We start from the raw sequence: 15,011 nt of genomic DNA, 5'->3' as shown, positions 1-15,011 counted from the left end.
CAGTCACAAAACACAGACTAGTTGAGGTTGGAAGACATCTCTGGAGATTATCTAGTCTGGCCCCCTTGCTCAGAGCAGGGCCACCTACAGCAGGCTGCCCCAGAGCCATGTCCAGTCAAGTTCTGAATATCTCCAAGGCTGGAGACTTAAGTCTCTCTAGGCAACCTGTTCCAGTGTTCAACACTGCAGTGGAAAAACTCCTTTCTTAAGCTTAATTGGGATTTCCCTATTTCCATTTGTGCTCATTGCCTCTTGTCCTTTCACTAGCTGTCACTGGGAAGAGGGGGGCTCCTTCTTTACTCCATCTTCAAAAAAGATTCCAGCAACCACTCTTAATTGTATTAATAACACCTTGATTATGACTAAGTCTATATTATACATACATTATTTATCTTGTGGTGCCAAAGGCATCTGATTCTCTGCCCAGATCTACCTTCCCAAGTTATCTTCCTTGGGTTCCCATCCCAGTAGTGCTACCTGCTCACTATGTTTGCATCCTCACTGCTGCTCAGGTTGTGCCTTGTGCTCCTGTGGTGCTTGTGACCCTGGACTGGAAAAGGTAGAAGCAGAAACTGCCTCTCCTCATCTAGTTTGCTGAAGTCTAGCCAGCAGATAGCTCTCCTGTCTCCAGCAAATTTGCTCTGGGGGTGCAAGCACAGACCTGCTGCCCTTGTGAACAAACCAGGGAGTTACCCCTCTCTCACTGAGGTAAGTCTTAATTACAGGTAAAAGTCTAAAACTTAGGAAAGAGCGTACTCTGTAGATGAAGCATCACTGACAGTAAATATGTCTGAATTAGAAGAAAACATTGTTGGAAAGAAGGATTAGCAGAGAAAGATGTGCTCAGTCCTCAGTAGTTGCGGGTACCTCTGCATTGATGCTGTTGCCAGTGTAACTGATGCTCCGTCACACTTCTTTGTATCATTGTTTTCCTGTTGTGTATGACTTCTGGACCTGAAGTTTCTATTAATTCTAAGAAATCGGTCTCTTGAAATGTGTATCTATACAGGGACTTATCTGGTCCTGTCCCATACTACTTTGCAGGGTGATAGGCGGGAATCCAAAGGAACAATTTGCTTTAGGATGTGCAGACTTTTAATATTAAAAAATGGTCATAATACAACACTTGCTGAAGAAATTTTTAATAAGGTGTGTGCAGGTGGCTGCATGCGGGGGACAGACCTGAACAGAGACTACAGAGGTCTGCAGGAGATGAACGTCCTTCCAGTAAGTGGTCTGAAGGTGGGCTTGCTCTCGCTATCAAGTCCTAAATCAAAGAACCTAATGAGTGCCAGAGGGAGCGCTGTGCCACCCTTTCTCTATTTAGATACTGATAGTGCTTTTAAGAATAGTAGGCCAAAATATTTATTAGTTCTGTTATTAGAAGTAGATGAAGGGAAGCAAAAGGAAGAAAAGTAATTGAAGATAAATCTTTGGATCTTGGTCCTCTATTTTTCCCCTCCCTGTCATCTATTCCTCTTTAATCAAAATGCAGAGAACTTTGCCCTGGTATTACTGAGTTGCAGCAGCAACTATATGGGAATAGTCACCATTTGACCACATCTAAAGAAAGATGACACTGAGTTGCAATCGTAACAGCAATGAGAGAATAGAGTGTGCAGAAACGTCCCAACCCAAGCCAGTCTATATCTAAAAGCACTACACGTAGCCTGGACTTCAGAAAAGGCCAGCGAGTAATTTCAGCTGGCTTTGGAATCCTGGTGATGTTATTTACCTGAAGCAGACTTTAGATCACTGCACAGAGCTTTATTTGAGATGATTCAGAAAGGTCAAGGTCCAAGGTGGGTGGTGAGCCAGCCTGTGTGACTGCACTGATGTCCTGGACTGGGGAGTGTTGTTCCCTTTACAGGAAGAGGACTCAAATAGCTCTTATTAAACCTGTAATTTGGGTCTCTTGCATGCCCAAATGTAATGCAAATCCACTGTCTTGTTTGAAATTACTGACAACAGAAGGAGGAAATCGAAGTTCAAGGAAATGGTTATAACAAGCACTACCTCAGAGTCTCATGCTGACTCCAGTTTTCTTAAGTCTTAGCCTGCTTTGAACCCTCTAAGTTATGTCCCAGCAATTTAACACTTCTGTTTCCTGTTTAAGTGTGCTTTTTCATACAAAAAAAGGTCTGAAAGCAAACATCTGGTGGTAACTGCTAATCCAATTGAAGACTGAAGTAATTGATATGGGAGATCTTAGTGGCGCTTACGGATGCGATGCAACCCATCTGCAAGGAAATAAGATGAGGGAAGATATTCATGTCTTGCTTCCAGCATTTGCATTAGTTACAAGATGACTTCTATGCTAAAAGATGGAACTGGAGTACTTGATTTTTATCTGAGAACCCAGTGGGTCAACCATGTAAACTTTACAGTTTATTCAAAACCATAAAGTTATCTTCATGTCTTTTAATTCAGCTGATCACACATTTAATTGTTGAGCATCCGTCACCTGTGGAGTTAGTGGTCTGAAGTAATTCAGAGATCAGCTGCTGAGGTTCCTGAGTTTTTGCTTGCATTTTGGTTTTGTTTTTTGGTTCCTTGGTTTTAGTTGTCCCTGGCCCCTGCCCATCCCGCCTCCCCCCCAAGTGTTACTTCTGGTTTCATGTATCTTGGTGGATTGCTTTCCAAAATGTGGGAGAGTGAAAAAAGGGCATGTGGAAGAACTGTGTCCATACACAAATATGGTGGGAAAGGAAGCTGTAACAAACACACTCCTGATTCTTACCTTTACCTTGCAGGACAGTGCCTTTCAGTGTCAGTTTTTGATGGCTAACAGTTCTTTGTAGCAACCTCTGGGAGACAAGGGGTATGCAAAAAAGAGTAAACTGTTGTGGGAAGAAGTTTTGGTTTGTCTAGACAGAGCTTCCTTGATATAATGTAGATAATTGTTCCCTAGCCTCGTGCAGGCTACCAGCTCAGAGCAGCTACAGCAGCGGTGTATTTATGCCTGTTAAACCAGAAGTTCTGCCTATTGTTTTTCCTGTCTTCATCATTTTCCACTGCCATAGTCCAGCTATGTTGTACAAGGACATTAAACATTCGGCATCCAGAATGTCTAGACAGGCTGAAAGACTGTCTGTGCTCCATTTCTCAGAGTCAACTTTCCTAAGAACTAAAAGGCTGTTTCGAAAGGGAAAGTGGCAGAGTTCCTAGTACGAGGTGCATCTTCAGAATGCCTCCTGATGAGAATACAGAGTAACACACTCTGGTAGGGATTTCCAGCAGTGCACAAAATTCCTGTGCAAGCCTCCTCCTGCTCCCCAGAGAGGCTTCAAGACTTTGACAATTATTGCTAATGTCTTAAACAGCTTGCACTCGTATTCTAAGGATACAAGACTACATAGAAATGTACCCTGTTAGCTGGTAATGTCCTGTTTAAAAAAGAGGCAAGGACTAAAGCGTGACTTCCTTGCCACAGAAGATGGGAAAGATCTTTTTGAGGCAGAAACGAATGGTTTCCATTTTACAGTATGGGGCCTGTGGACCAACAGAAATGTTTTGCTGTGCCTATCTGCTAGTTTAAGCGACACTAAACAAGAAGGAAGACAAAAAAAGTCTTTGTCATATAACCTTTTTCTTCAGTGCTGACCTTAGTCACCTGTACAGTAAGAAGCAAGTATTTGTTACCTGCAGGGTGGAAATGAACGTTGCCTATAGATGCTTTGTAAATTGAAAGTGTGATACAGTATAAGGGCTGATGATCCTATTGATGTTGAGCTATCTGTGCACTCTATGTAGTTGTGCTATATATCACAGAAACCTTAAACTTTGATTTCAGACCTAAGGACAAGCCTGAGAAGCTTTGTCAGAGATGGGGGTGGGGGGGAAGGGAGGACATCCTCAGTCAGCCTGCACAGCATCAGCTGCTGAGTCCTTTGCAGGAGCAAGGATACAAGGGTGCTCCTATCCAGCCATGCTTTTGTGTCCATCCCAGCTCCACCCTTCCCTAGGTGGCTGAAGATTGCTGAAGAGCCCTGTGCCTTTATCTTCCAGTGAGGGAGACCAGCATCCTTGTGTAAGTGTTTATTAACCTGGGCTCTTTAAAGCAAAGTAAACGTTGCTGTGTTAGAGAGGTGGGCCCTTCAAGAACAGAGAATATCAACAAACCCTTCAGACCAGTAGCTGGGGTATTCAGAAGTAGCATGCAAGAAAGATGCCTGGATCAAAGAGGACAAACAACTGAATGTGAGCACCTGGTAAGATGAGGTGGCTAAAAGGATAATATTTTGTTACCTTTAATGAGAATTAAACATAACTGGCAGATTTATTATCTTATGCCACTCAGTCATATAGTTAACGGAAATCTGGTTACAAAGTTCAGTATATGAAAGTGCTGGAAAAAATTTGGGTTAGGCTAGAAATATACCTTAAAACATTTAGGGACTAGAAAACAGAAGTCATTTAAAGAAGCTTGCGGTTTAATTTGTGAAGAGATTGAAAGGTGACTTAAACACATAAATCCTTGTGGAGAGATGAGTAAGAAAGAGCTCTTTATCACTTAGAGCACAGCAAGAACCAATGACTAGAAACTAAAGGCAAATTCCAAGTTGAAAACCATGTGCCTAGTTTCCTATAAAGAAGAACAATTTACTGATGGAAGTTATAAAAAAAAAAAAAATCAATGTTCTGATGCCTTCAAATCAATACCCTTTGTTGGCAGCTTCCAGTAAGCAAAGGTTATCTGACACAACGCATGAATGAATCATTTCTGTGTCTTGGGTTTGTCATATGAAATGATTTAATACTCCCTTCCAGTTTTAAAATCTATTAAAAAAAGACCTCTTCCCCAATTTAGGGAAGAATGCAGAGAGAGGACAGGTCTTGGGAGAAAAAGAAAGCATTTCTCCAAGAAAAAATAAATCAGGATATTGTGTAATAAAACAGCTTCCTTAACTACTGGCCAGCAAATGCATTTTTTTACTTAGACCTGCCTTAGGATGAACAAGGAAGGCACGGTGAAGTCAGCTGGCTGAAGACTGACTCTTGGTTGTACATAGGAATTGCTATCCTGACTTAGAGCAGCAATCCCCCGCTGAGCAGCTCTCCCAGCTAACTGTGCTGTGCTGCCTTGGAAGGGTGGGAGAGAAGGAAAGGGAAACCTGGATATTGTGTAATAAAACAGCTTCCTTAACTACTGGCCAGCAAATGCATTTTTTTACTTAGACCTGCCTTAGGATGAACAAGGAAGGCACGGTGAAGTCAGCTGGCTGAAGACTGACTCTTGGTTGTACATAGGAATTGCTATCCTGACTTAGAGCAGCAATCCCCCGCTGAGCAGCTCTCCCAGCTAACTGTGCTGTGCTGCCTTGGAAGGGTGGGAGAGAAGGAAAGGGAAACCTGATAGCCCAGCGTCCTTTGCTGGCAGCCTTTCGACTTGCTGGATTGTGTATATTGTAGTCCTTCAGCTCTTGGTACTAATTAGGGTCTTCTGGAGCTGTGTGTGTTTGGGGTCTGCATTTCAATGGAGTCAGAGGTAATAAAGGTAATCTAAATGTCTAAAAACTGTGCTATAAGGAATTTTGGTTGTTTCTTCAAGGGAATATGTAATAGCTTAAGTACTGATTTCAGTTTTTAAAGTTGCTGCAAAAGGAAATGAAATAATTTTCCTTCCATGCTTCGGGGGGTTGTGATAACTCCCGAATACCCCTTGACTCAACTTAATTTTGATAAAAGGAAAAGCTTCCTAGTATGATAATGAAGGACTAGTAAACATAGCTAAGAAAAGGTGTGTAATCTCTGTTGGAAGACTTCAGGAACAGGTAGGACAAGACACCTGTCCAAATGACATGGTGTAATCCTGCTTTTGTTATGCAGCAGATAGAACCAAAAAGCACTTCAAATAAAAGATGATTTTTTTTTTTTCCTCCCCCCTTTTGGGCTGGTAGCCATGGGCTGGTGCACCATTTAGCTGGAGGCTATGACTTTCTGCAAATGGATATTGTGCTGAACAAGGTTCTAAGTATTGCCAAAGAACGTGTATCTCCTCTTCATTTTAAGTGAAATCTATCAGCCAGTTCAAAAAGCAAACATTGTTCCCTGATAAAATACAGCTGGTGTGCATATGAGCTTAGTCAGCAGACTATAAAATAGCGTAAGCTTTCCATAGTAATCAGAAACATCAAAAGCAGAAAGTGTGTTTAAAAAAAAAAACCTCCAGCAGACTGCTATAATAATTAAATTTGATGCATCACAAGTAGTGATGGAATATAAAAATATAGTATCCCTATAGAATATAGATACTACCCAGACAGGAAGAAATAATATGGCTTTGGCCTGTGTCTCTGTATATAGATCTCAAAACCCAGAGAGAGGATAGAACATCAGATGCCAGAGTATGTGTAGCCCATCATTTTAAATGGGTTTGCTCTCTTGAGAGAGGCATATATTTACTCTAACATTCAGCTGCAGCTTTTAAACAAGTTAACAGCTTTAATGCTACTCTACTTGGGAACAGGGGGAAAATAACTATACAAAATTGTCCAGTGGACTGCCCTGCTGAGAGGCATGGGTGTGTAACCCTGGTCTGTGGTTACACTTATCTACAGAGTAACGTCTGCAGGTCTGTGTGCAATATAGGTCAAAAACCTTTCTGTCTGTAGCTTATCAACACAGAGAAGTAGGGGAGCAACAGGTAAAGTACTGCTGCTTTGCAAGACTCTCTTGGGCACTCTTGGTGATCTGGAAATTTGCTTCTCTGTTGCCTCTGCTTGCCCTTGCAGGGCTGCATCTCATATGTTTTCAACCCCAAATGGAAGCAATAAGGTAGGATGGACATAAGACTGCTGCCAGGAGAACAAGTCTCAGATGGAGCAATTCTGAACTTTCCCCTTCCTTTTCAGATCATGTTTCCCTTAAGGGGGGGTGAGGTGGGGGGGGTGGAATCCTAAGGGGTGCTCTTATGTTTCTGCTAAGAAACAAGGAGCCAGAGGCATTTAATCCATTGCAAACAGCCTTTAAAAATTGATACAACCAATCAACAGTTGTGTGATAAGCCTTCTCACAGCACAATTTTCTTAAAAAAAAAAAGTCTGCAGAGTACCCTTTTAATATTTGTACTGTTAATCAGATCGATTGGATTCTGTCTGAATTGCCTGGTTCTATTCTATTATGCTGTAGTCAAAACAGGCTAGTGCTGGAGTGATGAAAGTGCTTTGGCTTTGTATTGACAGGGCTGTTCTGGATTTCTCTCAGTGCTATGTCTTGACCTTATCTGCTTTCCGTGACCTATAACTCACTGAATTAACAGTGTTAGACCTCATTCTTTTCTAGTCTTGAAAAAAAAATATTAAAAAAATCTCTGGGCCTGTTCTTGCATTAGTTACCTTCTCTGCTCGCAAAGGTTTACCTCTATTATGCAGTTCAGTCATCCTATAACCCCAGCTAGATGCCTTTTTTTTTAACTCCAAATTCTGTATTGCTTAAAATTCAATATAAACTGTAATTGTCAGGACCACAAAAGTAAGTAAACTGACTTCACGAAATGGCCAACCATGAATTTAACATAACATTCCTGTTGCTGTTTGAGTTTTCAGGCTTTGCATTTGGGTACATTCGCTAACACGGGAAGAAATTATTAAGCACCTAAGGATTTTATTTATTAATATAGAAGCAAAAGCTTTAAAAGGAATGTCAGACTTCAATAAAATTGTGAGGACAACAGTGGTTAAACCCACCAGATTAAAATAAATAAAATGCAGAAATAACCAACTTGAAACTTTTTCTTTTCCTCTTTTTGTGAATTTAAATGCTCCACATTGGGAACGGTAACATTTCACATGAATATATTTCTGGAAAAATAAGCTTATGGCCTGTTGGTATACTGTCTATCTCCATATTGGGGGGGAAAAAAAATTGCTTAAGACACAGCTGTGTTAGACACTGACTGGCTTTGCCATGTTTCCCAGCAAGATGCTGCACTGGGAGGCTGGAACACACATGTGAGCAAGAAGTGGCATGTCCAGAATTTTACACAAAAAACTTCAGCTGCTTTGATTTCATAAAATGTCTGCAGTATTGCCCAACATCACTCTTGGGGGATATCCTGTTAAGGCAGTAGAACTGCTGGGCTGTTTATCTAGTGATCAGAGCCTACCTTTGCTGTCACTTCATGCATAGGAAAGATACACAAAAAGTTAATTATTAGAAGGTAGCATAAACAACAAATTTCAACCATATTAATCAATAATCTGTTATGGGAATCACACCAGCTTAGAGTATGCTAAGAAATAGTTACCTCCACCCATTCTGTATTCTGTTGTTTCAACAAACAAATATCTGTTCCATATTCTAGCTCCAAAATTACAAATCTCTATTATTCAGTGATTGAAAGAAATCACTATTTTTTGGTGAAATTTCAAATTGGTCTATATTTAAGACTAATTTAGAATATATTTGTATAAACCGCCCATGTTAAGGAAAATCCAGCACCATGATTAACAAATGTGGATTTCTGGGAGCTGTGTGAAAGCGGTGCTGTCTTTGTGGAGCTCATTCCCCTAGTGAATGAGCACTAGGGGGACTAGTGCAAGGGGGATCCTGCAGGGGACCAAATCCCACAGCTGGAGTCAATAGCTCTGTTGGAAACCCGTTAGTATTTTCCTAAATGTTTCTCAGTTGCTGTTTTCACAGCTGCAAAGTAGGAAAAATGTTTGTTTACCTGTAAAGGAGGTGAAAGTTAAACATTAATGTTTGGTATTATACAATGTATATATACAAAGAAGCTCAAAGAAAATTGAGGGCAGGTGACTTTCAAGTGAGTGTTTTTTCAAATACTGTTAAAACTATTTAAAGCAATTTTTAACTATATTAAGTGGGTTTTTTTGGGGGATCAAAATATCCTATAGTAAGATAGGTGTCAGTCTCTTTCTTAAATAAAAATAGACATATGAGTAAGGCACCCCAGGTCTGAATAAGTACATGGCATAGATTTAATTGCTATGCTCCTCACTGTGTTTCTGCTGTGCAGGAGTGTGGTTTAACATTCTGTGAACTGGAATACAGGGAAGTCCATGTGGCATCCTTGTGCCTGTCTGCTGAGGGCCCAGCAAACATCACCCATCTTCTTGCACTGAATTAAGTCTCAAAACATTCTATGAAAGTGTAATCTTCTTAGCAAGATAAATTACTGTTAGATGCCATCTGCCTTTACCTTTTAAAAAATGCCTCTTTAAATGTAAATTTAGCTCTCCACCAGAGGTTATGTTGCTATGGTAACAAACACAAGAAAAATAGATGTCTTTATGAAAAATAAAGACTATTTTTTCCTCTTAAATATACTCCATATGAAATAAAATATGGTACTATGGAATTAATGTATACACTGTCTCGGACAGTAAAAAACAGTATCAGTCTTTTTCTGGAATGGTTCTCTGAGATAGTATCAAACACACAACTGCTTGCAGTTAAGAGATCCATTGTATACTTATTTAATATGCTATAAACTATAGCTCTCATCTTGCAGTTTACTCTAGATGGGCTGGAATGCTACAGACTTCACTGGAGTGTTATGGATCTGCACAGGATCTGCCTCTGAGCAGGAGCTGACAGAACTGGAACCTAAAATGTAACCTCTCCAAAGTAATTTATATTTTTAATGCGTTGCTGTGCAAGCTTACTTTGTACAGTCTGCCACTGGAAAGGTTTGTTATTCAAGGGGCATATAAGTAGGGGTTCAGATTTCTCCTTTCATTGAATGCAAGGAAGAATGCATTCAGGTTAGGCCTGTTTCAAAAATAAGATTGATGAGTGGTGTACTTTAAACTGCCCACAAACAAATTCCTTTCTACCTCTTCCTGCATCGGTTACCCACTGCAGAGGTCAAGATAAGGAAAGGCTCAAGATGGCAAGTAGTATTTTCAAGACTCAAATCCCTGCATGGTAAAAATAACCTTCGTTTTTACATCATGGTATACTTTCCCATTTCAGACTTCAGATTTCACAGCACACAACTACAGTGACAGTTTTCAAACACTGTCACTGTTAAAATGTTCCATGCTTGTTTATTTACCATTTTCTTTCTTTCCTAAGTCACTTTTAGCCTTTTAACTGCACATGTTGTGTTTGAAGGCTGCAGAGGAGTGAAGATGCCTGTAGCTAGGTTTTACTGGTTCAAGGCGGTGAGGAATTCTGGTGCTTGAGTGTAGAACAGAAACCATCTTGTACTCACCTTGCACCTCTCATCTGAATAAGACAACAGCTTACGAAGATTAAGCCGTTTACTCTCACTATATGGCAGGCAGGAAAAATACTTACTATCCTCACTTTAAGACATGTTGAGTAACTGATTTTTGCTACAGATTGTCATGTTGACCTTGGCATGTCATTCACCGCGGGAGTGAGCAGGAACAGTGCTGAAAACAGTAACCTCCTTCCTCTCCGCCTTAACTGCTGAGTGGCATGTTCAATAGTATCAGCATCTACTGCTTCAGGTATTGCTCTGTCACGTTTATTGGTAAAGTGAAGTTGAATTTTTCCAGAGATGGCATGGGCAGAGCTTTCTACAAACCCCTCTTCTGAGAAAAGATGAAGCAGTCTGTTTTGGCAAAGTATTGTCCTTTTCTGTGTACAAACAGTTCCGCACAAAGTGTGAAGCTGGTATGCAGAGATGGATTGCGATGGGTTAGCTAAGGTATCAGGGAGTAGTCAGCTGTTCCTGCATGTCTCCACCTGCCAGACCATGAGCTTGTAGAAAGTGTCTGGACTGGGTCCTGCTGTGGTCTGCCTTGCCCGGTGTCCTGCCTTGGGCAGCAGCTGATAACATATTTGGGAAGGAACAAAGGTAACTGCACACAGGCACTAATCGTTCCCATGCGTATCTGCCTGTCCACCTGCACTTTTGGATTGACAGTGTGCAGCAGCCTGTGTGGCCCACACAAGGATGCGACTTTAGGCGGCCTTTGGCCCTGAGTGCTTGTAAACCAGTATGGAGGAGAAGCACCTTCCTGTGGCGGCTCAGAGGGGTGCTGGGGCCCTGGGGAGGCAGCTGGCCTCCCAGCCTGGCTCTGCCGGGAGGGCTTCAGCCCCTGCCAGCCAGGTGAGGCACCGCACCTCTGTCGGGCCCTGTCAAGCTGCCCCAGTGCTGGGTGCACTGGGTCCTGCAGCATGCGAGCCACCTCGGGACAGCGCGGCCAGCGTTGATGGTGTGAGGGGAATGTTCTGCCAGGCCTACAGCAAACTGAGCGTACGCAGGTAGGGGACATAGCAAGGGGTGAGTGCCCCAACCTGCCGTTCTCGCAAGAGCTGGTCACTGTGCTGTGAAGGGAAGAGACGGCAAGGGGGGCAGGGGTGCCTCATGGTGTTCTTGATTAATTAATTGTATCGGTTCCCGCCTTCTTCGTGCGCCGGCCCGACGGGCTGTCTTCGCGCGTCAGCCCAAAAGCAGACTGGGCGGCTGTGGAGGGACCCAGGGCGCGGGCCCCGCCCGCAGCCCCCGCCAGCGCACCCTGTCCCCGGGCCCGCCCGGCACCGGAGCGAGCCCTGAGGGACGCGGCCGCGCCGCGGGGGTAAGCGACCCGCCGGGCCCCCTCCGCCGCCAGCGCGCATGCACGGCAGCCGAGCCAATGGGGCGGGCGGAGGCGGGGCCGCGGCCATTGGGGCCCGGGCTGGCTGAGGGAACGCGCCGCCGCCGCCGCGATGGTCTCCTGGATGATTTCGCGGGCCGTCGTGTGAGTGCTGGGATGGGGGGAGTGGGCAGCGCCGGCCCTCGGTGGGGCGGGGAGCTGCTGGTCGCCCGGGGCGTTGGGCGGGCCTGGGGCTTCCCCCGGTGGGGCTGGGCGGGGGGCAGTGGAAGGGAGGTGGCGCCCCTTCTCCCCCCCCCTCCCCCATCGTCTCAGCGGGGTGCCGGGCGGGCGGGCGGGTGGTGGGGACCGAGGTGCCGCATACAACCCAGGGCTTAGAAGTGCTGTGCCAAAACACCCCCCCTTCGCTTTTAGCTGTGTAATTAGTTCGGAACGCATTCCCCCCGGCCCGGCCCGGCCCCGCCAGCAGCGGGGTAGCCAGGCTGCGGTGCTGCCCGAGGGCGACACTCGCCTGGCAGCGGCTGGGCTGGCGGGTGCCTCGGCGGGCCCTGGCGCTGCCAGACCCGCCTGCAGAACCGACACCGGGCAGGCGGGTACCTCGGGGGCCCCGGCGCTGCCAGACCCGCCTGCAGAACCGGCACCGGGCAGGCGGGTACCTCGGGGGCCCCGGCGCTGCCAGACCCGCCTGCAGAACCGGCACCGGGCAGGCGGGTACCTCGGGGGCCCTGGCGTGCGCAGGGCGGCCCCGCTCGCACCGAGTGCCTCCCGCTGCCGGCTTCCCAGGGCCGTAGAGCCTAGAGGCTCAGGCCGTTGGTGCCTGTCACACATAATTTCTGAGCCTTGACTGTAAATTGATCCAAATTAACCTGTCAAATGCGTTTGGTAACTTTTTCTTTTTAATTGTGGCAGAGTGAGGAGGATGTTTGGGAGGCGGGGGTCTGTGGTGGGTATGGGCCGGCGGCGGCTGAAGGGCCGGGCAGCCTTACAGCGTACTGCTCTTCATAAAGCTGAGGTTTTGGCAACCAAAGGGGAAAACTTTCTTAGGTGAGACGTGTCATTTGACGTGTTGTCCAAGTTTTATCTGAGAAGGAGTAGACTGCGGCGCACCCTCTGATCTTTTCCTTAGGCCTTGTACTGCTCTTCTGTGAAATTGGTGGGTTATTTTCCTCATTTGAATAATATTCCCTTACCAATGTTGAGTAATATTTAAGCCGCTGAGCCTTCCTCGTGTTCCTTGCTGAGAAGCTCTGTGACTGTGGGGCCCCCAGTGCTTATTGGGTCACTTGAGCAGAGATTTGCTGTGTGTGACTTTTTGCCAGGCAAATGAGGTGAATCTGCTCACAAAGCAGTCCGACAACATCTGAATTTGTGCAAAGTATGTACCAGGAGTGTGTGACCCGAAGCAGGGTGTAAGAGGATTTCCTTGTTTTGTTGGTGACAAACATCCCCCTTAAGCTCTCTCATGCAATTTAATCTGAAAACTTTATTTGCTGTCAGGAAGTTTCCTCATACTATCCTGTACATTTTCCTGCTGTGATCTAGTCACCTAGATAAGTAGCAGCCCTTCTCCCTTTCTCTGCCCTCCCAGAGACTTATCAGATAATTGAAATTTGCAAAGTAGAGGATTGTGTTCTGCTGTTGGCAAAGGATGATGTTGGTTTGGAAGAGAGAGACTGTGGGAAGAATTGCTGTTCGTGCACTTTGTCGGTGTGATCTTCCCATGGGCAGTACACAGCACTACAGGCAAGAGGCTACATCAAACGTAGCTGTTGAGGGTATTTTACTTTGCTACCTGAAATCATCAACCAGAAACATTTTAACAACAACTAAGACGTGTTTGTTGAAAGGATAGTATCAGTGATAATGAGCACCTTAGTTTCTAATGAGCAGATTCTTGTGAAGTTGTTTTTTCCCTGAAAGGGGTTGTATTTGCATTTTGAGGATTAAGTCCTCTGTGGGCTTAACCAATAGCATGGAGAATGTAGAGAATAGTTACTGCTATCCACAGTTTTATTGCAAGAAGCAATAAAGGACAATGTGTTGTGCAGTTCTGTGTGGTTTGGTTTTCTGGTTGCCATTGGTCACTAATTTGTGTGCCCTAATTATTTTTGCTAAAAAGGGAGTCCTTAATATTATTTATAAATCCTTTCCACCTTCTTGTGTCCTTGTTTCCTAGCTGTGGGACTTAACTAGCTTGCCAGTGTTCAGCTTCCCAGGAAGGGGGAAGTGTTCAATGAGAACTTGGACAGCTTTGAGACTATTGTTTAATTTTGATTAATAGAGCAAAATTCACGTGGAAGAGGAAGGTGGGAAGTAGCACAGAAGTACATGTGGTGTGACATGAAGTCTTTATTTCAGTGGTCTTGAGGCTGTCCTCCTTGTACTCTTTTTTTTTTTTTTTTTTTTTTTTTTTTTCCTTCCCTCTGTGTTCATTATGCTATCTTCCTCTATTTATTTGATCTGCTTTCCTTCCTGGTTGCTTTCCAGACATACCTGTTCCAGTGGCTTTGTTTTTCTGACTTGCGTGTCATGAGGTGTGTGTGTGTCGGGAGGTGTGGACTACCTTTTCCTTAAATGCTATAAGAAGGATGGAAATATTTTTACCTGCTATGTAGCTGCTGAGGCCTGAGGTTCTCTTATTCATGTAGTGTTTTAATTTTGGTGTGGTGACTTTCTGTTGTATATGAGAGTTACGGATGCCTGTAGCAAGTGCAAGAAACCCTGTTGTCTTGACTAGTGATTGGAAGGAGCAGCCGTTGTTTTGGGTGCAGCAGAATTTTCTCCTGACTGACCTATATTTTTCAGGGCCAAAAGACCAGCAATGTATTAATTTGCAGGTGTGTCGCAGTGCCCTCTGCTGACTTTTGACATGGAGGGCTTGTTCTGACACGCGTGTCCCAAGGAAACTGACTTCTGATTCAGTTTGAGAACTGGCAATTTGGGGTTAATCAGCTCCACTAGAATAGGTTGGTCAAAGCTTTAAGGAACTAGAGAATTGAGCTAGTAGAGAATTAGAATTCTTAATTGCATGTGAATTGTCTCGAAGAGTCATGCACAGGAAAGAGGGAGTGGTTCAAATTCTTTGCTCCACGTAATCATCTTTGGCAAAACTTAATTTTAATGAAATCTTTTCTCTTTGCTCTATAAATGCTGTTATACTTAGGCATCTAAACATGTGAAATACCTTGTTTTAATTGCATGTCCTCTCCTTGCTGTGAAGAAGCAGAAGACTTGAAACACATAATTAAGACGTCTTTTAATTTGTGTCTATGGGGTACTGCTGTAGTAAGTATAGGTTGTTATTAATTCTAAAACACACTAGCTATTGCAACAGTTTTCAGAATGATTACTGCAGATTTTTTCCTTTTTTCATTTCCAAAACCAACAAGATAGTAATTTATTTCAGAGTCTCAGAAAACTTCAAGAAGTTGTATGCCTTGTCAAGTTCTTGGTCTTTAATGGTGGGAACAGCTTTTTAAA

The 15,011-nt window shown here is 44.0% G+C and overlaps 1 protein-coding gene across 1 annotated transcript in view; it reads left to right on the top strand.

Annotated features, from left to right (window-relative positions):
- Positions 1-15,011, top strand: part of REEP3 (receptor accessory protein 3) — a 62,020-nt gene that overhangs the window by 7,701 nt on the left and 39,308 nt on the right. The window contains exon 2 of the mRNA XM_056351585.1: positions 11,638-11,678. Coding sequence (XP_056207560.1) covers positions 11,647-11,678 — 32 coding nt within the window. The 5' untranslated portion in view covers positions 11,638-11,646. The remainder of the gene's footprint in view (positions 1-11,637; positions 11,679-15,011) is intronic.

The sequence above is a fragment of the Falco biarmicus genome, chromosome 9 (assembly GCF_023638135.1).
Source record: "Falco biarmicus isolate bFalBia1 chromosome 9, bFalBia1.pri, whole genome shotgun sequence".
NCBI lineage: Eukaryota > Metazoa > Chordata > Aves > Falconiformes > Falconidae > Falco > Falco biarmicus.
The sequence above is the reverse complement of the archived record's forward strand: the minus strand, read 5'-3'. Positions and strand labels throughout refer to the sequence as shown.